We start from the raw sequence: 24,470 nt of genomic DNA on the forward strand, positions 1-24,470 counted from the left end.
TTCTCTGGCCAATGAAGCGGGAGGGGGCGTGGTGGACTGCTCACCAAGCCGCGCCACGGGCCAATCAGAGAACGAGGGGCGTGACTTCTCCCAAACCCGTCGGAGAGGGAAAGGGCGTGGCTCCCGACTCCTGCCCAATCAGAGCCAGAGGGGCGCGGCTTCGGGGGCGCCCGGCCCCGCCCGTCGCCGGTCTGTCCAATCGGCCGGCGCGCGGGGCGGGCCCGGCGCGGGCCCCGCCCCCAGGCGGCCCGGCTCGGACTCCGCAGCCGGGCGCGGCCAGTGAGTCGGCGGCGGCCCCATGGAGCGGCGGGAGGGTCCCGGGCCCGGCTCGGCCGAGGCGCTGGCCGCCCTGGCCGCCTTCGGGAAGCTGCTGCTGAGCCTGGCGCCCGTCTACGTGGCCGGGCGGCTGGGCCTGAGCCTGGGCTTCGTGCTGCTCGGGCTGGGGCTCTACGCGGGCTGGCGGGCGGCGCGGCGGGGCAAGGCGCGGAGCCTGCGGGCCGCCTGCCGCCTGCTGGAGGACGAGGAGCGCCACGTGAGCGCCGCCGCCGCCGGCCTCTACCTGAGCCCGCGGGAGCTGCCCGCCTGGGTGAGGAGAGCGGCCCCACCCCGGGGTTCCCCCTGTCCCCCGGACTCCCGCCCCCCCGGGGATCCCCTGCGCCCCCGGGGTTCCCACGTCCCCCCGCCTCTTCTTCGCCCCCGGGGATCCCCTGCGCCCCCGGGGATCCCCCGTCCCCCCGCCTCTTCTTCGCCCCCCGGGATCCCCTGCGCCCCCCGGGGTTCCCCCGTCCCCCCGCCTCTTCTTCGCCCCCCCGGGATCCCCTGCGCCCCCCGGGGTTCCCCCGTCCCCCCGCCTCTTCTTCGCCCCCCCGGGATCCCCTGCGCCCCCGGGGTTCCCCCGTCCCCCCGCCTCTTCTTCGCCCCCCCGGGATCCCCTGCGCCCCCCGGGGTTCCCCCGTCCCCCCGCCTCTTCTTCGCCCCCCCGGGATCCCCTGTGCCCCCCGGGGTTCCCCCGTCCCCCCGCCTCTTCTTCGCCCCCCCGGGATCCCCTGCGCCCCCCGGGGTTCCCCCCTCCCCCCGCCTCTTCTTCGCCCCCCGGGATCCCCTGTGCACCCCGGGGTACCCCCTGTCCCCGGGACTCCCCACCCCCCTGGGATCCCTTGCGGCCCCCAGGTTTCCCCTGTCCTCCTGCCTCCTCTTTGCCCCCCCAGGCTTTCCCCTGTCCCCCCGCCTCCTCTTCACTCCCCCGGCCCTCCCTGCCCCCCCTGGGAACCCCCATCCTCCTGGAAATCTCCCTGTCCCCCCACCTCCTCTTTGCCCCCCCCGGAACTCCCCACCCCCCTGGGCACCCCCATCCTACTGGGAATCCCCCTGTTCCCCACATCCTCTTTGCCCCACTGGAACCCCAGCCCCCCTGGGCACCCCCATCCCACCAGGGATCCCCTGTCCCCTCTGCTTCCTCTTCACCCTCCCCCCTTCGAGGACCCCCTTCCCTGGAGCTGCCTGCCAGGGTGAAGAGTGCCTGCCTCCCCAGTTCTCTCTTCCCCACCCTGGGGAACTCCCCGTCCTCTTCACCCCCCCTCCCTGCTGTCAGCTGCCCACCTGGATGAGCAGACCAGACCCCCCCAGCTGGGACCCCCTCATTCTCCCCCATCTCCTCTTCACACATTCACCAGGAGCTGCCTCAGCCCTACCTAAAGATCCTTCACCTTGGTCCCTGCCATTCTCTGCCTGTCCCCATCCAGCCCCCTTGGGCATCGGCTTGGCTGGGTCTGTCTACAGCACCCTCCCCCCAGGACATCACATGTCCGTGTCCCACCCAGAGATTGCGCCATTCCTTCTCCAGGAGCCCTTTGCTCTGGGCATCCAGTTCCCTGCCTCTTCCTGGGCCAGGCCCCCACCCTGGTTTGGCCCCATCACATGCCAGCCCCGCCCCGCCCCGCCCTGCCATCCTGCCACATCCCTTCACCCCTTTCCTCACTGCTTCTCCTCCTACCCTTCCCAGTCGGTCAGGTTTTTCCATCTCTCTCTCTGTGTAGGGAGCAGGTGGGGATTGGATTGGTGGTGATGCAGGGGGAGCCCCTCCTGGCTTTAGGGTCTTGGCCTGTTTCCCCCGCAGCCCCGTTTCCAGCAGTGGGAGCGACCTGCCCTGGGTTTTGCTGGGGCTCCCCAACAGCCGGCTTCTGGTTCTTTTCGCACCAACCAGTCTGTGCTGAGCTGTGTCACCAGCACAGAGCACCTGGCACTCAGCCACCAGTGCAGGGAGATGAGAAGGGACCAGCTGAAGGAGGCTGCAGTGGAAGCAATATCCTGAGCAGCCAGGAACAGAGGTCGGCATCTTCAATCTTAGGTGCTGAAAGTTAGACACCGACATCCAGACAGGGCCCTGATCCAGCAAAGCCCCCAGGACGTGTCACCGAGTCCATCCCTATTCAGGGAGGCACGGGGCTTAAAGGCCCCTGGGCTCTAAGCATGTGCTTAGGTGGTTTGCTGAATCCAGGCCTCTGTTATTTCAGTGGGAGCGTCTGAAAACTAATCCGTTTCTTCGGGTGCTTCCACTCAGACCTGGTGTGAATGTTCTGGCTTGGGGCTGGGTTGGCTTGTGTTAAACCTGAGCTGGATTCCAAGTTAATTGGAGTCATTAACAATCGGCCCAGAGCCCATTTCACGAGGCATTCTCTGCTGGGGCTTAAAGGAAATAAAATCTAGCGGTGGGAGGGTTTGTGGCCGGGTGCTTGTGCGGTTTTTAGTTCTCCTTCCTCTCTCTTTGCCCACCAGAGCATTTCAGGTACCCCTTGGACAAGGGGGGGCTGGAGCAATCTTTAGAGCTCCTTTTTTTTAGGAAATAGAAGTGACGCCATTATGGTATTTTAACACCTTTAAGTTGGAAGCGATGTTATATGTGGATTGAAGCTAGGAACTGCCATGGTAGGTCAGAGCAGTATCCTGTCAGCAGTGGCTGAACCCCAGCTGGTTCCAAGGGGCGATTATGGAATGACCTCCCCAGAGGGGAAGTTTCCTCCTGACCCCTATCAGTCGGAGGTTGACATATGCCCGGAAGCATGAGGGTTCAGATCTCTTCCAAACTCTTCAGTAGGCTTTTTAAACCCTACCCCTGCAGTGTCTGCAACCAAAACCTCACAGCAAGGTGCTGCTGCATGAGAACCTTAGTGTGACATGGAACAGACTCAATGAAATTGCTTAGCTCACCAGCTCCTTCGGGCAGGGTCCAGAACAACATCTGATATGGTTTACAGACCCAAAATAGATGAAGATCTAGATGCTTTACACAATGTCAACAGACACAAATCAAAATTGATGTTGAAAAGAGGGGGGTTGTTGTTGTTTTTTGGCCACTGTGGTTAGGAACTGGGGCGGGGTGAAAGGAAGTGAGAATACAGATCTTTGCCTCCGGACTAGATGTCTTTCTGCCAGAGATGCACTTGCTCACCCAACAGCCCTGGGTGATTAGACTGGTGCCTTCTGCCCTGGAAATCCAAGATTTTAATCCTGAGGGATAAAGAAGAGCTAAAGCCTCGTCGTCTTGGTGTAAAAAAGTCTTGGGCCCTGTTTGTCCGGCAGCTGGGGTGTGGGAAACGGGATGTGTGTGTGCTCGTCCCCTTACACACCATACATGGAGAGATTTTTCCTGCATGGGCCACTGCCCCAAAGGCCTTGTGTTGCTCTGGGATGCCAGGAACGCAGCCTGGCTACGCATGGTCAAACCCTGAGTGTTTTGGCAAAGGAGGGGGGAATTGTACAGGGGCAACGGGGAAGGGTCAGATCTCTTTTTCAAGAGGGGTAAGATGGGGGCTGGGAGCTGCTCATTGGAGAGTTTTCCTGTGTTTTCCGGCTGCCCACCCCAAGCCGTGTCTCGCCTGGTGGGACCTGCCGGGTGGGGTGGCACCCTCCCCCCGGCCAGGCTGGTGTGGAACCACACGGGAGCGGTCTGCTGCCAGGCTTCACCGCGTTGGGGTCTCAAGGTTGGGCTGGGAAACAAGCACGGCCCCAGGGCAAATGTCCTCTGGTTGTGGGCAAACCTGCCTGTGGGGGGCATGAGAACAGAGCTCAGTCTCCAGGGCTTGTCCCCTGCTGGTCTGCCCCACTGAGGCTGCCAGCGCCGGGGCTGGCTAGTGCCAGTTGGCTGGGTGGCTCAGAGGCTGGTGGTCTGGGCCTCGGGGGACCTGGCTTTGCTGGGTGACCTTGAGCAAGTTGTTCTGGCTCTCTGGGCCTCAGTTTCTCCACCCAGCCTTCATCTGTCTACCCAGCTCGCGAGCTGTTTGGGGCAGCGACTGCCTCTTGCGGCTCCGGGTACGGCAGGCCCCTGAGCCCAGCTGGCCCCTCTAGGCGCTGTGGCGATCTGATGCTTTGCGCTGCAGCCCCCCGAGGCCCGGCAGACTCTTTTCACAGGCCAGGAATCGCTCCCTTCCAGCTCCGCCCCGCCAGCCTCCGGCATCCCCGCTCCTGGCACGCATGGAATGTGGCTGAGTCACCGCCAACCGCCTCCTCTCTTTTCTGCCATAACGGAAACCCTGCTGCTGCATCTTTCTCGGCCCCAGGCGGCCTTGGCAGCTGCCAGCGTCTCTGTGGGTGTCGACTGCTCCCCATCCACCCACCCGGCTCTGCTCCGTGCCCAGCTCCGTGAACCTGCTTGGGGGCGGGGGGGGTGGAGCGGCTGTGATGGACGCAGGCCCCTGTGGCTCGCTCAGCCACTGTCTCTAGACAGCCACTTCCTGCCTCTCCCCTCCCCGTGCGGCCTACAGGCTACATGGGGAGCTGGCCCCAGGGCCCAGGCCAAAGCCTGGGGAAGGGGGCAGAAAGGCTCCTGCTGGCTTTGGGTCAGGGCCGCCACCGGCGGGGGCGCTAGGGAGCCCCTGGCTGACCCCAGTCGGGGGAACTGGTTCCCCCACAAGGTCCAGGTGGAGCCCAAAGCCAGGGGAGGCTGAGCTGCCCCCTCCTCTGCCCCCATAGAGAGCTCCCGGGCCAGGCGCATGGTGCCCTGCGGGCTGGTTGCTCAGCAGCAGCTGCATGATGGTAGCCATGCGAGGTGCACCCATGCGTGGCCTGTTGGACTAAAGTCGCCCTCGACGGGCACGGCGGGGAGATGCCCCCCGTGGTGCTGATGGGAACAGGCCACCCGGACTGGAGCTGGGCTCTGGCGAGCCCCCGGCTGAGGCTGGGCTCTGCCTCCCCGGAACGGGCCCGGCAGATTTGGAAATGTCTCCTGGGTGGTGTTTGCTCTGCGGAGCCCAGCTCCTTCCTCCTCCCCCACGAGGGCTAGTCAGGTGGGGACGTGGGGGGAAGGGATTTTGGGGGGGGGAGTGTCACGCTGCCTGACCTGGGCCTGGCGTCTCAGTGCCAGCCTGGGACGCTCTATCTTACACTAGCCCTGCCAAGCTTTCCCTTGTGCTGAGCGTGGGCACCGAGCCACCCTCACCAGCAGGCCCTCTCCCAGGTCAGGCTTACTGTACATATGGGGAAACTGAGGCACAGAAGGGCGGTGAGCTGGGAATAGAACCCAGGAGTCCTGACTCCCAGCTTGTGCCCATGACTCTCCTCTCGGCAGAGGGGTGGGCTCTTGGCTTTAACCCCGACTCCTTCAAGCCAAACTCGCCGCCTTAGCAGATCTCCAAGCCAAGAGAGCTCCCCTTACCTGTCCTGCTCACCCCCTGCCGGTCAGCTCAAGTGTCCAGATGGTGGAGCCCTGAGTCAGGCCCCGCTGCAGGCGAGGCTGCCCATCTGAATCTTTGCTGGGCAGGTCAGGTCTCTGCAGGACCCGCTGGGGCAACCCAGGGACTTGGCCTTGCTCCATCTGCCAGCAGGGAGGCCTGGTTGGGTAGCAGGAGATCTGGGCTGTGTTCATGTGGTGCAGCTGCCGCCTCTCTGTGCCTCAGTTTCCCCACCTGGCCCAGTGCTTTCCAGCAGCCCGGGACTAAGGGAACCACGGTTGTGCCAGAATGGGACTTGGCAATTGCTCCCTGCTCCCGGTTTGCAGTGCCCCAAATCCGTCCCCTCCAATGGACACAGGCTTTGTTATTGTAGGATCACTCACAAGCACTGTTGCTCTTGGCAGTCTGAGAACAGCGGAATAAGTGTGCCACCTTGTCACTGGAGCATCTGTCATGGGCGTTAGGCAGGACATGCCCATATGTTATCGTAGGGTCTCTCGTGGGGCTGGGGGCGCTGGGTTTTTTTGTTGGGTCTCTCACAGGGCCGGGGCTGGGGGTGCCCATGTGTTATCGTAGGGTCTCTCACGGGGGTGGGGGAGTGCTTAGCATACCAATTTGTTTTTATAGGGTCTCTCACGGGGGCTGTTGGTGTTTTGGTTTTGCACTAACCCCAGGTCCCTCTCTGGGCTCCCAACCCACCCCTTGATCCAGTTCCCTGCAGGCGCCGTCTCCTCCCCTCTGGGTCACGCAGTCAGCCTGTCTCCAGAGCTCAGCAGGGTTGGTCCCCATCCCCCCCGCCAGATCAGCCCCCCCTTCCCAAAGATCTCCCTGGCCCCCCCTTCTCCAGCATAATTTCTGGGGGGCCAGGTCCCCCCTTTCCCTGAGCTCTTGGCCTGTGCCTCTGACCACCAGCAGGCTGTTAATCAGATGCTCTGGGAGCCCCCCCCTTGGCCCCCCAGCTGTGGGATGTCTAGCCTCTGGGTCCCGTGGTTACCGCCCAGCACATGATCCGCGGCGGGGCCAGCTCAGTGCTGTATCTAGAGCAGAAGTGCCCTTGGGCCTGACACCTCCCTTGTGATGGGCAAGGGAGGGGTCTGGTGGGGGTAGGAGCCAGGACTCCTGGGTTCTGTTACTGCTCTGGGAGGGGAGTAGGATCTAGTGGGGGTTGGGAGCCAGGACTCCTGGGTTCCATTCCAGCTTGGGGAGGGAAGTGGGATCTACTGGTTAAAGTGGGAGGAGGTGGCCCCCTGAGTCCACTGCTCATGCCCCGTATGGGAGGGTGCAGCCTGTGCCCTGCTGGTCCCCTCCCCTCCATGTGCTGCTCTCTGGCTTCGCCTGCAAGGGGAGGAAGCGAAACGGCTTGTGGGAAACAGCCCCTCGGCCTCTCCAGCTGCCACCCTGCACATCCTTTGGGCTCAGAGCTGACAAAGGGTGGCAGGGTTTGGCAGGCGGCCAGGACAGCTCTGTCCCCCGGCATCAAACCGTCATTTCCTGGGGCCGGGAACACACCCAGCCAGAGAGCCCAAGACATCGACCCTGAGTGCTGCTCGGATCCGGCCTGGAGCCTGCTCCCCGCCTGGACACCGGTTGCAGCCGCTCTGGGGGCAACTGTTTTGTGTCCCTCGTCTGTGCCCGTTCCAGAGCCCTTCGCACACTCTGTGCCAACAGGGAAATGCAGCCGTCTCTGGGGTGGGACACGGGGGCTGTGTGTCCAGGGATCCCTCACCCAACACTGAGATGCAGCCGCCTCTGGGGTGGGACACGGGGGCTGTCTGTCCAGGGATCCCTCACCCGACACTGAGAGGAAGCAACCTCTGGAGTGAGGCGCAGCAGCCGGGGCGCACTATACAAGGGAGAAGAGTCCTGGCCAGGGAGCAGGGCCACTCCCCTGCTCTTAGTGAAGTGGCTAGCAGGATTTCGAAGGGCCGTGCCAGGCCGACAGGATGAGGCCTGAGCAGACCCCCCCTGGCCAGGACAGACCTTTCCTGCTCTCTGTGTTGCTGTCTGTGACCAGCATGCTGGCATGGGAGTCGGGGCTGGATTCTGCGGGGTCCTTCCTAGGGCCAACTCCCTGAGCCAAGGGACTCTGACAGCGGGGGGGCGGCAAGGGAAGGCCCCCCCCCTTGATCCTCGCTGGGCATGTGGGGATCCTCCCTGCGAGTCATGGCCCAGAGGTTACCCCCCTCGCCCCTGACTTTACACCTTCTGCCCACTCCTGGCTCCCTGGCGCCTTCTCTTCGCTGCCCCCGTCTCCACTGCTGCTTGGCCCGGTGCTGGTTGCCATGCCCAGCCCGTCCTGGGCTCCCCATCACATCCGTCCTTCCCCCTCCACTCCCCCAGCTCCTCGGCCTACAGTCGCTGGCCCCCAAAACTAGCTCCCTGGCCCTTAAGGGAGCCAGGCCCAGTTCATGGGGTCACGACTGGCACTGGGGCCAGAGGCAGCTGGTGACTTTGCAGGTTTAGTTCACGTTCCCCCCCCCCCCCCCCGCAGCCCTGTCCTTAGACCGGATTGAGTGGGGAAGGGCAGAGCGGCAGGGGGTGGATTTGTGAGATGGATGCACAGTGTTTCGCTTTGATTCACCTCGCAGGGAAACTGGTGCCCTCACTTCCCGCACTGCCAACGGCATCGCGCGAGCGCCCGCCCCAGTGGGCGCCTGCCCCAGTGGGCCAGCCGCGTGTCTCTGTAACGCTGGGGAGTGACTTCCAGGGTGGGGGCCCAGACCCGGAGCCTCTTGTTGCCCTATTTCCCCAGCCGGCAGGCCGTGCCGAGTCGCAGGGGAGAGATCCGCACACAGTACGCTGGGGGGCGCCCCATGGCCCAGCCTGGGCCCAGGTCCCTCCACCTGTCTGCAGCTCCCTGTCCTGCACTCCACAACGCTCCCCCTGTGCTGGACGTGGCAGGGAGCAAAGGGGCTTTGCCACTGGCAAACCAAACCACCCTCTGAGGCCGGGGCCGAAAGAAACTGCCCCTAGTTCAGTGCTGGGGGGGCAGGGGCAGGCAGGGCCTTTTCCTCCTGCACTGGCAGCTCTCCCGCAGCCTGGCATGGTGCCCAACTTCACTGCCCATTTGCTGGTTCAGGGTTTCCTGTGGGTTTTCTCTACGCTCCCCCTTGGTTCTGAGAGGAGAGAGATGAAGAAACCTGGCCTCGCCGGCTGTCAAAATTGCTTCATGCCCAGGGTCTTGGCAATAAGCAGCCATGGGGCCCTTGACTCCAAGGTTGCTCCCGCTGTGTTGTCACCCCGGACCCAGCCACTCGCTACCCTGGGTCAGGGCTCCAGGCCCGGCCTGTCCTCGCCCGCTGACCCAGTGTTTGCAGAGCAGATTGAATTGAAACCAGGCCCTTGGCACGTCCTGGGTTTTTCCCTCCCTGTGATAAGGAGCCTGGTGCAAACAGCAACAAGAATCTCTGTTTGCAGGAGGCTGGAGCTCCTGGTACCCATGCAGTGTGGGGCCCCCATGCACTTCCCAGACATCTTACAGCCCCCTCCTGGGGCTGGAGGGTGTGTGTGTGCTAACCCCGGTTTGCAAATGGGGAAACTGAGGGAGAGAAAGTGACTTACCCATGGTTACATAATGGACAAGAACCCAGGAGTCCTGGCTCACAGCCCCCTGCTCTAACCACGAGACCCCCACTCTGCCTGTCCCAGAGTCAGGGAGAGAACCCAGGAGTCCTGACTCACAGCCCCCTGCTCTAACCACAAGACCCCCCCTTCCTGAGCCATGGGAGCCTAGCACCCGCCTGACGAGCTCTGTCTGCCTCTGTCTGCAGGTCAGTTTCCCGGACGTGGAGAAGGCTGAATGGCTCAACAAGGTGAGAGCGAAGGGTGGGCATGTGTCTGTCAGCCATGGGGGGTGGGGAAGGCTTGCTCTGCCCCCCAGCTAATGCCCCTCTCCCCCACCCCACCCCCACATGCCCCCTGCAGATCCTGGCCCAGGCTTGGCCGTTCTTCGGGCAGTACATGGAGAAGTTGCTGGTGGAGAACATCGCCCCCATGATCCGCGCCTCCAACACCCACCTGCAGACCTTCGCCTTCACCAAGGTCAACCTGGGCGAGAAGGTAGGGCCCCCACCTCGGGCCACGCCCCCCCCGAGCCCACGTCTCCCCAGCTGCTGCATTAAATAGGCTTGGAGCAGCCAAGCACGAGTCCCCTTCGGCTGAGGCCCAAGCCGCTCGCTGTACGAGTGGACTCCAGCGGGGAGCGAGGGAATCTCTGCCTTGCTCCCTCCCTGCTGCTGGAGGAGATGGATGGAACTGGGGGGGTGGATCCCAGGGATGCACAGAGTCAGTGGGACCCCAGCCCTCTTACAGCAGCCCCACCCTGAACTTGGGGGAGACCCCCCCCATCATGTGGGCTGGGTGCATGTCCGTTCCCTCAATTCGCCCGCAGCACGTGGCCTTGTTAAGCAGCTGCCATGTCCCACCCCAGAGGCAGCCGCATTTCAGAGTCAGAGCCATTCCGAGCCCTCTGGGGAGCCAGCGCCCCGATGTGGGGAGCCAGGATCTCCCCGGCAGGGGGCAGGGCATGCTCCAGTAACCGTCTGCCTCCTGCTTCCATCCAGCCCCTCAGGGTAATGGGCGTGAAGGTTCACAATGGCCAGAACAAGAAGCAAATCCTGCTGGACCTGACTGTCAGGTAGGGAGCTAAAAGAACAGGAGGACTTGTGGCACCTTAGAGACTAACACATTTATTAGAGCATAAGCTTTCGTGAGCTACAGCTCACTTAATCGGATGCATTTGGTGGAAAATACAGTGGGGAGATTTATATTTCCAAGGTAAGGAGCCGGCTGCTTCCCTGCTGCCCCCTAGCAGCCAGCCCCGATAGCGCAGCTCAGAGACTCACCCAGGGGTGCCGAATGTGCTGGTTCTCAGGGATTGGCCTGGTCGCACGGGCCAGGATCTCGCCGTGAGGGGCCGCAGGGCCTGTCTGTGGCCAGCAGCCTCAGCCCTCAGGCCTGGCTGCCCTGTGCAGTGTCGGGTCCCCTCCCCAAGGCATGGTGAGGCAGCCAGCCCACAAGAAGGGCGGTGAAGGGGGTGAGGAGACGGGTCTTGGCTGTCTGCTAGGGAGAGGATGGGGGAAGTTGGGGTACGGTGAGGGGCGTGCAAAGGGTTAAGTGGGGTGGGAGGCGCTGTGCCCCTCACGCTCCCGTCTCCGCAGCTACGTGGGGGACATGCACATCGACGTGGAGGTGAAGAAATTCTTCTGCAAGGCCGGGGTGAAGGGCATGCAGGTGAGATGCAGCCTCTGGGGGCAGCTGCTTCCCCCCCTTTCCACCCTCTGTTGTGGGTGGGGGTTTTGCTGGGATGGAAGAATTTTGGGGGGTGGATTTTCAGGAGGGGGGGCTGCTGGGGTGGAGGGAGCTGGGGGAGGCTTGCGGGGTGGGGGTTGGGGGGGGGATTGGGCCAGGTGCTCACTCTCCATCTTGCCCCCAGCTGCACGGGGTGCTTCGCGTCATCCTGGAGCCCCTCATCGGGGACATGCCCATCGTGGGGGCCCTGACCATGTTCTTCATCCGCCGCCCCGTGAGTACAGCCCCCCGCAATGCCTGAGGGCTGCAGGGAGACCTGGCTCCAACCCCCACCCCCCGGCTGAGGAATGTGTGGCGCGCTGGGGACAAGGGTGGGAGATGGGAGATCTGTCTGGGGCAGGACCTTCTCTCCTGTTTGGGGATGCAGATGGCTCCCGGCCCCGGGGGCAGGGACTGGACTTGGGTTTCCCCTGGGCTCTGAGCACCGGGCTTCCCTGCTGTGCCGCCTGGGGGCTGGGGAGGTGTCAGTCCCTGGACATGTTGTGGCCCCATGACCCCAGGCTCTGGCTCACTGGACGCAGCCATGGGGGGTTGACTGAAGGGGCCCCTGGGAGATGCCAAGATGCCTTTTTTGGGGGAGGGGGGTGCTGATAAGAAGTGCATCCACCCTGTCTGTCCGGGATTCCCAGCATGCCCTCCAGCTCGGGGGGGAGCAACTGGCGAGTCTAACCCCCCCCCCCTTGCTTCTCCTTCCCCCAGACTCTGGACATTAACTGGACGGGGATGACCAACCTCCTGGACATCCCAGGGCTCAGGTGAGTCCCTGCCCACCCACCCCCCGCCTGGGGGGCCCCACGCCCAGTGAATGCCCCATGCAGCAGGGGGTGAGGTTGGAGGGCAGGGAGGCAACTGGAGAGGGGGGGCGCAGCAGGGTCATAATATTTTCCATCCATTCCGGGTCCAGTGGCGTCTGCAAACCCCCCCAGGCTCTGTCTGCACCCCCATCCCTCGCAGTCCAGCCGTTCCTTGGTCGCCCTCCCCTCCACGTTTATGGGATGGGGGGGAGCTGGGGCCAGTTCCCCGCCACCCCAGCCAGCTGAGCTCTGCCCTTACCCCGCCCCCCTGCAGCTCGCTGTCGGATTCCATGATCATGGACTCCATCGCGGCGTTCCTGGTGCTGCCCAATCGCCTGCTGGTGCCCCTGGTGCCCGACCTGCATGACGCAGCCCAGCTCCGCTCCCCGCTGCCCAGGGTAAGGCCAGCACCGCGCCCGGGGGGAGGGGCCGGGGCTCCAGGGTCTGGCTGAGTCTCTCCCCCCCGTTCCCCCCCCGGCTCCGCAGGGGGTTGTCCGCGTCCACCTGCGGGAGGCCAAGAACCTGCAGTCCAAGGACAAGTACGTGAAGGGGCTGATCGAGGGCAAGTCCGACCCCTACGCCCTCGTCCGCGTGGGCACCCAGCTCTGCACCAGCCAGGTCATCGATGAGAGCCTGAACCCCATCTGGAACGAGACATACGAGGTGAGCGTGCCCCACGGCCGGCCGGTGGGACTCGAAGTCGGGTCACTTCAGCCTGACTAGCTGGGGAGCCTCTCAGATGGCTGCCCGTGGCCCGGGCGCTAGAGGGGGACAGAGTCCTGGGTGGGGTTCACGTGGGTCTGGTGCGCTCCCCCCTCCTGATACACTGACCCCTCCCACTTCTTCCACCCCCCTTTCCCTCCCAGTTCGTGGTGCACGAGGTGCCGGGGCAGGAGCTGGAGGTAGAGCTGTTTGACAAGGACCCCGACCAGGACGACTTCCTGGGCAGGTGAGAGACGCGGGTCGGGAGCACCAGGCTGGGATCCGCACAGGGGGGAGCCCCGCTCTGGGGATGGACAGAATTACGATGGCTGAAGCCACGCAGGAGGCCAGGACCAGATTCAACCCCCCCCTCGGAGCGGCAAGTTCCAGCCGGGCGTTCACGGTGTCTCCTTCCGCCCCTTCCAGGATGAAGCTGGATTTCGGGGAGGTGCTGCAGGCCCACGTACTGGAGGAGGTCAGTGGGGCAGCAGGAGGGAATTGGGGCAGATTTGGGGACTGAAGGTCCAGGGGGATTGTGTGTGTGTGTGTGTGTGTGTGTGTGTGTGTGGATTTGGGGGGGATGCCCCCCCACGTGTGGAGGTGGGGGAGCTACCTGGGAATTTCTTGACTCCATGTTTCCCCTGGGAGAGGCTGGCTGGCTGAGAGTCTCTCTCCGGGGGCTGGGGGGGGGGCATCTGGAAAGGGTTGGGACGGGAGACGGTTCCAACCCGTGAGAGGCGCAGAGCCGAGGAGCTGCAGGGTCCAGAACGTTGGGTCAGTCCCAGCGCTGGGCTTCGGAAAAGGCCAACACTGAGCTGAGCCGGGATGGTTTTTTCCCACCGTTCATGGAAAAAATTTCAAGATTTCGACTTTTTGTCCCGATTTGGGGTGGGAAAATTTTCCCCGGGCTGAGAAACCCGTTTGGTGCCCAGCTCTGAGAGACACTAGGCCCGGGGGGGATCTGGGCAGATCAGAGATGATCCCCTTGGGGTGGGGAGGTGATTGGATGGAGTAAGGTGCGGGGACGCAGGGGGGCTGTGGGGGAAATGGGGGGCTGAGGATGGGGAATGGCAGATGGGACTCAGGAGGGAGGTGAGGGGGCAGAGATGGAAGTAGGGGGCTGGGGGAAATGGGATTCAGGGACTGACCCGAGTCCTGTCCTGTCCCCCAGTGGTTCCCGTTGCAGGACGGTGGCCGGGGCCGGCTCCACCTGCGCCTGGAGTGGCTCACACCCATGTCCGATGCCTCCAAGTTGGAGCAGGTGAGAGGACCCCCCATGCAGGAATGGGGCCGGGTGGGCCCAGGAGCCTGATCCTGTCCCCCTGTCGCGGCCAGCGCCAGCCTGGGCTCCCCTCGACTCTGAGGGGCTCCCTCCACAGGGGGCATCCTGCTGGAGCTGGGGCTGTGGATAGAGGACATCACCACAGTGCAGCCCTCCTCACTGGGAGGAGAGTGGGGTCTGGTGGTTAGAGCTGGGGGAGGAGGGAGCTGTGAGCCAGGACTCCTGGGTTCTCTCCACAGCTCTGGGAGGCGAGTGGGGTCTGGTGGTTAGAGTGGGGGAGGAGGGAGCTGCGAGCCAGGACTCCTGGGTTCTCTCCACAGCTCTGGGACTCCATCATCAGTTGACACGAGCCTCCGTTTCTGCAGAGACCAGGGCGGTTGCGAGGACGGATAAGTTCAGCTTAAGATCCATGGGGGGTTGGGGGAGACCAACACCTGGGCAGACAAGAATTGGGGGGGGGTCTGTTGGGCCAGAGCTTTCAGGGCCGACTCCCCCACCCCCCCAGGTCCTCCAGAGAAACCGAGGAATCTCCTCCAAGCCAGAGGCGCCGTCAGCCGCCATCCTGGTCGTCTACCTGGACCGGGCCCAGGAGCTTCCTGTGAGTATCGGCACCGTGGGGGGGGTGTCTGGGGAAGTGGGAGGAAGGGATCTGTACTGAGTGGGGCTGGGGGGGGCTTGTCCTTGGGGGGATGGGGAGGAGGTTTGGGCTGGGCTGAGCTGAGCTGGGTCTTGGCCCCCGGTTACTGTCAGTGACCCCCCGTGTCTCCCCACAGCTGAAGAAGCCTGGCAAGGAGCCCAACCCCATGGTGCAACTCTCGGTGCAGGACGTCACGCAGGAGAGCAGGGTGAGTCACCGTCACTGGGGCAGCCTCGGGGCCGCAGTGACCCTGCCGCGCCCCCACCCCCCGGCCACCGTGTGATGGGGGGCTCGCAGAAAGAGTGGAGCCGAAACAGACCTCCCAGCTTCTCCCATTCCAGCCTCCCCCAGCAGGGACTGCTGTGGGAGTGGGGCAGGAGCTAGGGGGGCTCCCAAGAAGGGGTGCTGTGGGGAGCAGGGCAGGAGTGGGGTGGCTCCCAAGAAGGGGTGCTGTGGGGAACATGGCAGGAGCTGGGGGGGCTCCCAGCAGGGGCCACTGCAGGGAGCAGGGCAGGAGCTGGGGGGGCTCCCAAGAGGGGTGTTGTGAGGAGCTGGGGGATGCTGGCTGTTGGGTAGCCCCTGTCTCCTCCTGCCCTGGCCTGCTCCAGCAGGGGGCGCTGTAACCCAGCTCCATCTCCTCCCCCCAGGTCGCCTATAACACCAGCTCCCCAGTCTGGGACCAGGCCTTCCGCTTCTTCCTCCAGGACCCAGCCAATCAGGACATCGACATCCAGGTGGGCTCCGCCCCCTTTCCATCAGGCTCCACCCCCTTGCTGTAGCCCCGCCCCTTCCCCCTGCCTGGGCAGTAACGGGAGCCCTTCCGCCCCCTGCAGGTGAAGGACGACACGCGCCAAACCAGCCTGGGCTCGCTCAGCGTCCGCTTGTCCCGCCCGCTGACTGCCGAGGACATGACGCTAGACCAGTGGTTCCAGCTGGAGAACTCCGGGCCGGGCAGCCGCATCTACATGAAGCTCGTCATGCGGGTGAAGCCAGGGCAGAGGGATTGGCCCCCGGGGCGGGGGGTGGATCTCGGGGGGGGGGTGTCCCCCAGCAGCTGAGAGCTCTGCAGCCACCATCAGCTGCCCCCGGGGGGGGGGTGATCCCAGCTCTGCTGAGCGGCTGCCCCCACCAGGCAGCCATGTCCCGTCCCCTCCCCATGGCACCCGCTGCCCCCTGTGATGCCCGCTGCCGCTCTCCCCACAGATTCTGTTCCTGGATGCCCCCGAGGTCTGCGCCTCTCCCCGGCCATGCGTCCCGGGACAGTCGGATGTGGAGACCAGCACCTTCACCGGCAGCAGTGTGGACGTGCCGCCCCGGCCCAGCCAAGCCAGCCCCGACGCCCAGTTCGGCACCGAGGTACAGCCGTGGGAGGGGGCGGGGTGTGCTTACCATATGGGCCCCGTAGCCAGCCCCTCTACTGGGGTGCTGGGACCAGCCTCGCACTGCAAGACGACCAGTTTGAATCTGGCCCAGGGCATCGGGTGCTCGGCAGGCTCCTAGCAGGGCCATGGAGACGGACCTCCCACGGGGGCAGCGAGCCTAGGGCTGACTCCGGAGGGGGGGGCTCCCCTGTGCAGCGTCGGGGCTGGCTGTGGGGGAAAGCAGGTCACGCAAAGACTCCCACCCCCATCCCTGCCCCCAGAGCGTGATCCGCATTCACCTGCTGGAAGCTGAGAACCTCATCGCCAAGGACAACTTTATGGGCGGCATGATCCGGGGCAAGTCAGACCCATACGCCAAGGTGCGGCTGGGCGGGCAGAGCTTCCACAGCCACGTCATCAAGGAGGAGCTGAGCCCCCGCTGGAATGAGGTCTACGAGGTGAGGGGGCGCAGGCTGGGAAGAGCTGTGGGGAGCAGAGCAGAGGGTGCCCCTCACCCTCCCACCACAGCCCCTCCCCTTCCCGGGGGGCTATGCGGGACTAGCCGGGCTGAGCCTGCCAGGAGGAGACAGAGAGACATTTCCCCTCCCCTCCCGCCCCTGAGTACCCCTGAGGGGCGGGGTGGGGGGTCTCATCCATCATTCTACAGATGGGGGAACAGCACAAAGAGGGGGGACCACCCAAGGTCCTGGTGCGGTCAGATATGGGAGTAGAACCCAGGAGTCCTGGCTCCCAGCCCCTGCCTACTCTAAGTCACTAGACCCCCCACCACCCCTCCCAGAGCCGGGGAGAACCCAGGAGTCCTGGCTCCCAGCCCCCCACTGTCCCCACCTTGTCTGTGCTGGGTGGTGGTGGGCTTCTGGTGACCCCCCTCCTACACACCCTTGTTTGCTCCCCTCCAGGTCATCGTGAATGAGATCCCCGGCCAGGAGGTGGAGTTCGAGATCTACGACAAAGACATCGACAAGGACGACTTCCTGGGCAGGTGGGTCGGGACCGGAACCAGGCAGGGGAGGGGAATGAACCAAACCGGGGCTCCCAGCCCCCACCTGCTCCACTCGCCTCCTCTTGGGGTTCCCTGGTTTGGGGAGCAGCTGGGGGCCCCCGAGGGCTTCTCTGCACCCCCTGCCCAGTCTGCAGGGCCCTCCAGCACATGACTTGACTTTAAAGGAAGCCACGAGGGGGCCCTCCCACCAATCTGCCCCCTCTCCCCAATCTGACTCGTGTTCTTCCCTCAGGTGTAAGATCGCCCTGAAGCGAGTCCTGAGCAGCCGGTTCATCGACGAGGTGGGAGCTCGTGGGCCCTCTGGGGGCAGCAGTGGGGGGAGGGGGCTGGGGCGGGCAAGGGGATCTGACCCCTGCTGCCTTTCTCCTTCCAGTGGCTCCCCCTGGAGGACGTGAAATCCGGCCGCCTCCACGTGAGGCTGGAGTGTCTGCCCCCAACCCCCAACGGCGCCGAGCTGGAGCAGGTACGGGGGGCCCAGCCAGCCCCCCACATCCTGGGCAAGCTGTACTGGGCACTGTGGGCTGGATCACAGAGTACCCAGGGAGCGGGGTAGGGCCAGGGTCAGCTCTCAGCCCGTTGTGGGGGGCTACAGCGGTACTGTGGGGCTCAGCGGACAGTGGGTTCAAAGCGCAGCAGATGTCACAAGCGATGCAGGCCTCCCCGGCCCGTTCGGTATTGGCTCCCGGGGAATCCCCAGCCCTCGCTCTGCGGGGGGGGGCAGGGGCTTGTCCCAGGGTCCGGTCCAGGCTTTGCTGTACAGCCGGGACCTCCGGAGGGCACAGCCGCACCACTCAGGCTGCGGGATCCCTGCCAAGCCGGTGAGGGAGGTAACGCGGAGCGTCCGTCCACCCCTGTCCGGGGCAGGACAGCCTGGGATGTCGGCCGACATCTTCCTCATCGCCAGCACCAGGGAGGCTGCCTGGGGGGGGTCACTATTCGGCCGTTTCTCTGGGCCACCGTCACGGGCCTCAAGCCTTGTGCCAACTGCTGAAGCTCATGTCTGTGGGGAGCAGGCCCCTTGTGTTACCGATGAATAAAATGAAGGTGAGCTAGCCCCATGGGCTACGCAACCCATCCAAGACAGGCCCAGCGCTGGGCTGCGGGTCGGGACCGCAGGGCTGGGCCAGTGGGGAGCTGTGGGTCGGGAGTGAGGGGCACCGGCAGAGCTGGAGGTGGGAGGAGCCCAGGGCTGGGCCAGCAGGGGGCTGTGGGTCGGGAGTGAGGGGCACCGGCAGAGCTGGAGGTGGGGGGAGCCCAGGGCTGGGCCAGTGGGGGGCTGTGGGTCGGGAGTGAGGGGCACCGGCAGAGCTGGGGGGGGAGCCCAGGGCTGGCCAGCGGGGGGCTGTGGGTCGGGAGTGAGGGGCACCGGCAGAGCTGGAGGTGGGGGGAGCCCAGGGCTGGGGTAGCGGGGGGCTGGGGATTGAGGGGCACCGGCTAGCGGGGGGCTGCAGGTGGGAGTGAAGGAGCAAGGCCGCGTGCTGGGTGCTTGCCCTGTAGCCAGCCCTCACGGTGGGGCACCATGCTCCCCTTCCCTGCCCGCTGTTGTGGGCAGCCCCCTGGCGCTGACCCGTGGGGCTGGGCCTCACGCTGGCTCCGTTCCAGGTGCTGATGGTGAACAGCCTGACCCAAAGCCAGCGGAGTGCTGAGCTCTCGTCCGCCCTGCTCTCTGTCTTCCTGGACCGGGCAGCCGACCTGCCGGTGAGTGCGCCCCTAAACCCCCGGACTCCTGGGTCCCATCCTCGCCCAGGCCTCCCGCTCCACCCTCGATGCGTGCTCTGCCCCCGTCCTCCTGAGACCCCCAGTTTGCGACCATGGCTGGCTCCTGGCGGGTGGCTCCAGCTTGTGCCAGCCGACCCCGAGCAGGGCAGATTCCCAGGTTGCCCCAGCACCAGCTGGGGGCCTCCGGCACAGCCTGTCGTGCACCCCACTGCCTGGTCCTGATGGTGGGGGCTGGGCCAGCTCCATGGGGCTTGTGCCCCCTAGTTTTCCTCCACTCACCGCCCCCCTTCTCCCCAGCTCCGGAAGGGCTCCAAGCCCCCCAGCCCCTACGTCCGCCTCTCCCTCCGGAATGTCTCCTACAAGAGCAAGGTAGCAGGACGCGGGGGTCGGTTTGTGGGGCTTGCCCAGCGGTGGGGGCTGCTGGAGAGGGAGAGGCATTTGGACAAATGTGGGGGGAAACTGGGGGGGTCCCTGTGGGTCAGGGGGGATGGTCTGGGGGGTTTGCCCAGTGATTGGGGCTGCTGGAGAGGGAGAGGCATTGGGACAGGTGGCGGAGCGGGTGTTGGGGGAGTACTTGTGCCCAGGGGTGTGCCGTGGGGAGGGGCACCCCTGTGTGTTGGAGGGGGTGTGTGGCAGCTGGTTGGTGGTGCTGGGGGGAGGGGTCCTGGCCTCTCTGCTTTCACAGGCTCCCCACCGTTCCACCCCCCAGATCTCCACCTCCACCTCAGAGCCCATCTGGGACGAAGGCTTCTCCTTCCTCGTCAAGCGCCCCCACGTGGAGTCCTTGGAGCTGCAGGTAAATTCCCCCCCCCCATCCCTCCCTCCACTGTCTGACCCAGCCTGAGCTCTGTCTGTCCGTCCTTCCCGCCCGCAGGTGAAAGACGAGGGGGGGCAGAGCCTGGGGGTGCTGAGCCTGCCTCTCACCCAGCTGCTGGCAGCAGAGACGCTGACACTCGACCGCTGGTTCCCGCTCAGCCACTCTGGCCCTGGCAGCCAGGTCCTGCTGCGGGTGCAGCTTGGGGTGAGTCGCCCGGTGGGGGCGGGGGGGCCGGGTTCACTGGAGACTGAACCCCTCTGATCCCCTTGTCTCTTCCTGCCCCCCAGATCTTGGTCTCCCAGCACTCGGGGGTGGAGACCCTCAGCGCCCCGTCGGCTGGCGAGGAGGCCGAGAAGCCCCCAGGGGGGTCGGAGTCGGAGCTCTACGTCAGGGAGGACGGGGACCCCGGGGGTGCCGGCCCTGCACAGGAGCTGCGCCACCGCCTCACCCACATGGACAGGTGGGGGGTGCCCGAGTCGCAGGGGGTGGTGCAGCCGGAGCATCCAGCCCCCTGGATTCCCAGCCCTTTCCTGGGGGACCCTGCGGCCCTTCCCACCTCCCTGGGGTCGACTAGGCACTGTCAGGAGCTGCCACTTCGGGAGGCTACCGTAATGCTACTAATAACGAGCATGCTATAATGGGGCTGGGATCTCAGCTGAGGGCTCTAGGAGCTACCGTAACACTAGTAATAAAGGGCATATACCGTAATGCTGCTAATAAAGGGCCCACCACATGGGTGCTACCATAATGCCACTAATAATGGGCACACTACAGTGGTGCTACTGTAATACTGTTAATAAAGCTCATGTCATAAAGCGACTCTCAGCTGGGGCCTCTAGGTGCTACCATAATACTGCTAATAATGCACCCACCCAAATGGGCAGGATTCCGGTGCCCCCTGTAATGCTGCCCCCTCTCTCCGGCGCAGTAACTTGGAGCTGGTGGAGGGCCCCCTGGGCCAGCTGCAACTCACAGCCTGGTACCACACGGATGAGCGCAAGCTAGTTGTCGTCGTACATTCCTGCAGGTATTGGGGGGGGGGCGAGACCCCTTTCAGGTCGGGAGGGGGGTTTCCAGGACACCTGGGTTCTCCAGCTGCCCTGTATGAGCTTTAAGGTCCTCTTGGCCGGCGGGGGGCTCGGTTCAGGCCCTGGTTATGGAACCAACTGCTCTGAGTCTCTGCATGGAGCTCACTGGACAGGGACTGCATCCCCCTCTCCCCCCCCCACCCTCCCCCAGGTGACCAACTCAGGCCTGAACTCAGGGCTGCGAGGGGCTCCCACCACTGGCTGGAGCTGGTGGGAGGTACCCGGTGCCCATTGTCCCCCTCCTGGAGCTCCCCTACCAGCAGCTGTAAGGTCTGGGTCTTTGGGGTTCAGCTTCTAGGTTACCCCACATCCCTACACAGGCTGGGCACCCAAAGGGGCCCCCCAAAAGCTTGGCACCAGCCCCCATCTGTGCTCCTCTGGCTTTCTGGGCGTGTCTCTGCAGTGGCGGTACACCTTTGCCATGTTCTGATTCCCCTCGCCCTGCGTGTGTCCCCCCCACCCTCCCCTGCCTCCCCAGGAAGCTGAGGGCGAGTTCAAAGGACATTCCCGACCCCTACGTCTCCCTGATCCTCCTGCCTGACAAGAACCGCGTGACCAAGAGGAAAACCACCGTGCGGAAAAGGACCCTGAACCCCGAGTTCAATGAGAGGTGATGGGGGGCAGTGATGGGCTGGGGGCGGGAGACCTCTTCCCACTGGTGCAGGTCCCGTCCCCAGGCTCCCCTCACAGCTCTGTCTCCCCCCCACACTCCGCCCGGCAGGTTCGAGTGGGAGCTGTCCCTGGAGGAGGCCACGCGGAGGAAGCTGGAGGCCTGCATCAAAAACAGCGTCTCCTTCATGTCCCGGGAGAAGGAGCCCCTGGGGAAGGTAAGGGGGGCATCACCATGTTTACTGCTGGGCCCGCCGATCGACGCGGGGGAGAACAATCACCTGACTCTTGCTTCTTTCTCCCCAGGTGCATCTTGACCTGTCACAGGTGGACCTGACCCAGGGCAGGGCCCAGTGGTGAGTGGGGGGGAAAGGGGCTGGGAACACCTCCTGCCCCAGCTAAGCAACGAGGGGGGGGAGTCTGGGAATGCCCCCTGCCCCTCCCCCCAGCTGGAGCAATGGGTGGGGGATCTGGGAATGCCCCCTGCCCCTTCCCCCAGCTGGAGCAATGGGTGGGGGGTCTGGAAATGCTCCCCCTCTCTGGGGAGAGCAGGCAGGACCAGGTGGGTTCCCCTGGCAAAGTCCAGGGCCAGTGGGGCTCCCTGGTCTCTGTGGCCTCAGACCCCAGGGTGGGAAGGTGGCTGTGGTATGGCTTCCCACAGACAGAGCAGCGCAGGGCCCCAGCTAGGGTGGGGCCGTCTCCAGAATGGGGCCCCGTGTCCTGCACCCCCGTGGGTCTGAAGAATCTCAAGCTCCCCAGGAAGGATGGGTGGTTCCCTTGGCTGCATCGGGGACCCCGAGCACTGGGGGCCAGGGCTGCCCCTGGGTCACCATCCCCAGCCCCACGGGTGCCCAGCTCGGCTCAGCAAAGGCTCCTGTTCCATGGGGGTGGGATCTGGGCTGGGGGGGTCAGTTCTGGAGGCAGCTGCCCACCCATTCACACTCTTTCCCCCCCTGTCCCCCCTTGATCTTCCAGGCACAACTTGAAAGATGACAAGAGCAGCTCTTAGTCCCCTGGCAGCCCCCCGCTTCCCAGCAGGGTCCATCCCATGCCCGCCCCGGCAGCACCAGCCTTCGCTTGTGTGGCTCTGAGCACTCGCCTCTCTTCCGTCCTCTTCGGTGTAAAGCCATGGGGGTGAACGCTGGGGTGGGAGGCTGTGGATGGGGTGGGTCACCCCCACCATTCCCCACCCCGCGTGTCTGATCAGGGATGCCAAACGCAATCTGCCTTTTAACTGACCAAAGAAAATGGACCCACAGCGGGGCCAAGCAGGGGGCTGGGGCCTTGTCAGCAGGCACCAGCTCTTGGGCACGACCCCAGATGGAGCAGGGGTCAGGCAGCAGGGCCCCCCCCAAGAACCCCACCTACCTGGTCCGAAAGGCAGGTCGTGCCGGACGGCACCGCAGGGCAGGAGTTGCTCAGCAGGTCCCAGCTGGCATGAGCTGCCCCAGTGTGGTAGAGAAAGCAGCCCAGATCCCAGGGTGATGGGCGTGGTTGAGACCCCTGCCCGAGCCGCGGAGGGCAGGGATCCTGTCCTGGGCGGCGAGAATCCCAGTGGGTTTATCGCCCCAAGAAGGAAAGATTCCCCCCCACCCCCTGACGTATCTTCTCCCAACCCCAGACCCTGTCAGAAAAAACTCCCAGCTGCCCCCTCCCCTGTACCCAGCAGCAGGGCTCCCAGCCCCATCCCAGAACCCACCGGCCCCCTCCACCCCACTGCAAAATGCAGCCGCTCGTGCTCTTCGCTAAGGGTCTAGACACTCCCCCAAACCCCCACAGTGCCTTGGTCTCTCCAAGGCCCTCGTCTTGTTTTTGTTTTTTTTCCCTTCTCTGGGATTTTTTTATTTCCTTGTGCCAACGTCTCGGCTTTTTTACGTTATTTATCTCACGTGCCTTTTAATTCTTGTTTTAAAAAGCAGACGGATCAGGGTGGGAGAAGTGGGCTCCAGGCTGGCTGGAGGGGGCAGGAGGGCTCTGCCTCCTACCCCCAGGCATGGGGTGAAGGTAGATTTCCTCCGGACGGTGCCCTGGTCCCTCCCCGTGGGAGCCGCCCCTTGCTCAAGCCAAAAGCTCTCGCGCCATATTTATCCATATTGTGAAGACGCCGCTTTTCGAGTGTTTGCACCAGGAACGTCCCTCGTGGCCAGTGCCAGCCGGGCACCCCCACAGCCAGACTCAGTCGCGCCTGCTGCCTGGGAAACTGGGCCCACGTCTGCTAGGCCAGCACCCTTGTAACCCGCCTCTGCCAATAAAAGTGAGCAACCGACTGGCCCAGCCACGTTCGTTTCATCCTCGAGGGCTGGTCAAAGGGGAACCTCCCAAGTTCAACGGGCCTGTCCAACTTCCCAACCCCTGGGGTGCCCCCCATGGGGTTCGGCTCTGGTTCTCAGCTACCCCAGCCCTGATAGGGACCTGCCCTGGGGCTGGGCGGAGGCTAGAGGCCACCCCCTATCTCCTGGCAAGTTGCCTGCTGTACCCGCGCTCTCTGCCCTCCCTGCGCCAGGGCCGGTGGATCCGAGCTGTGGGAACTGGGTCTGATGGAGGGGGAGGGAGCATCTCTCGGGCAGCCCCCCAGGCTCTCCCCCTTCCCCCTGGGAACAAGTCGGGCCCATGTTAATAGTGTTGCCGATTTGAAGGTTAAATCTGTAGATCTGGGCCAGGCCTGGCCTCGCTCCCCTTCTCCCCCCAAACCCAGCCAACCTTGGCCCTGGTGCCAGCGCCGGGCAAAACTGGCTTTCACCTGACAACAGCACTGCTGAAAGGGATTGCGACTCTCCCGCGTCAGGGCTCGGGCCTGGCTGGAGTGCAGGGGGCCAGCTCATCCCCCCGCGGCTGCCTGGTTTTGGTCCCTGGCAGAGACAGGCTCAGTGGGGCCTGACCAGCTGTGCCCGAGCCAGGCCCTGCCCTAGAGTAACAGCCCCTCTGCCCAGCAGCTGCCCCCCAGCGCGCCAGTGGGGTGGGCTGAGCCGCAGGAGGGCTGCAACGAAGTAGGGCTGGATTAGCAGCCTAAACCAGGTTAACACACGGTACGCAGCCTGCGGCTGTCCCCGAACAATCCTTGGGCTCTCTGCACCCCGTACGTGCCCATGGGCACTAAGCCCAACCCCCTGCTGAGCTGGAGCCGGCTGGCGTGTGCCCAGGGATTACAGCCCCTAATCCGCTCCCCTGCTCCTGCCAATCGCGGCTCCTCCAGTGTCTTTCAACTGCCCCCTGGGAGGAGCTGGGGCTCTGGGCTGAGCCGGTGGGGCAGCGATTCTCTGCCCCGGGGGCAGCAGGAACCCCCCCTCTGCCCCTGTTTCCTTGCCAGGGATCCCCTCCGTCCAGCTCTTTGCTAACTCAGCCCCCTCCCGCTGCTGGGGGGTTGAAGGGGAGCCCCCAGCACAAACCATTGCCAAGGTGCTGGGCCCACCGCAGCGGGAGGAAGGGGAGACACGGTTGAGAACAGCAGGCATGGCTCAGAG

The 24,470-nt window shown here is 64.5% G+C and overlaps 1 protein-coding gene across 2 annotated transcripts; it reads left to right on the forward strand.

Moving 5' to 3' along the window:
- Positions 1 to 263: 263 nt before the first annotated feature.
- ESYT1 (extended synaptotagmin 1) lies at positions 264 to 23,280 on the forward strand. 2 transcript variants are annotated; one of them, XM_038378221.2, is made up of 31 exons: positions 264 to 586; positions 9,437 to 9,478; positions 9,591 to 9,725; positions 10,229 to 10,302; positions 10,826 to 10,898; positions 11,101 to 11,190; positions 11,676 to 11,731; positions 12,045 to 12,168; positions 12,257 to 12,433; positions 12,637 to 12,719; positions 12,899 to 12,947; positions 13,644 to 13,733; positions 14,260 to 14,352; positions 14,528 to 14,599; positions 15,039 to 15,125; positions 15,225 to 15,374; positions 15,595 to 15,747; positions 16,034 to 16,210; positions 16,673 to 16,755; positions 17,009 to 17,057; positions 17,150 to 17,239; positions 18,379 to 18,474; positions 18,793 to 18,864; positions 19,205 to 19,291; positions 19,370 to 19,516; positions 19,600 to 19,772; positions 20,241 to 20,339; positions 20,879 to 21,010; positions 21,122 to 21,227; positions 21,316 to 21,365; positions 21,985 to 23,280. In XM_038378221.2, the coding sequence occupies exons 1-31, from the start codon at positions 299 to 301 to the stop codon at positions 22,016 to 22,018; spliced, it is 3,231 nt and encodes a 1,076-aa protein (XP_038234149.1). In that variant the 5' UTR covers positions 264 to 298; the 3' UTR covers positions 22,019 to 23,280. The 2 variants fall into 2 exon arrangements, with proteins under 2 accessions (XP_038234149.1, XP_043362388.1); XM_043506453.1 differs by having other exon boundaries at positions 14,531 to 14,599.
- The last annotated feature ends 1,190 nt before the right edge of the window (positions 23,281 to 24,470 follow it).

Source organism: Dermochelys coriacea, chromosome 20 (assembly GCF_009764565.3).
Source record: "Dermochelys coriacea isolate rDerCor1 chromosome 20, rDerCor1.pri.v4, whole genome shotgun sequence".
Classification (NCBI taxonomy): Eukaryota; Metazoa; Chordata; order Testudines; family Dermochelyidae; genus Dermochelys; species Dermochelys coriacea.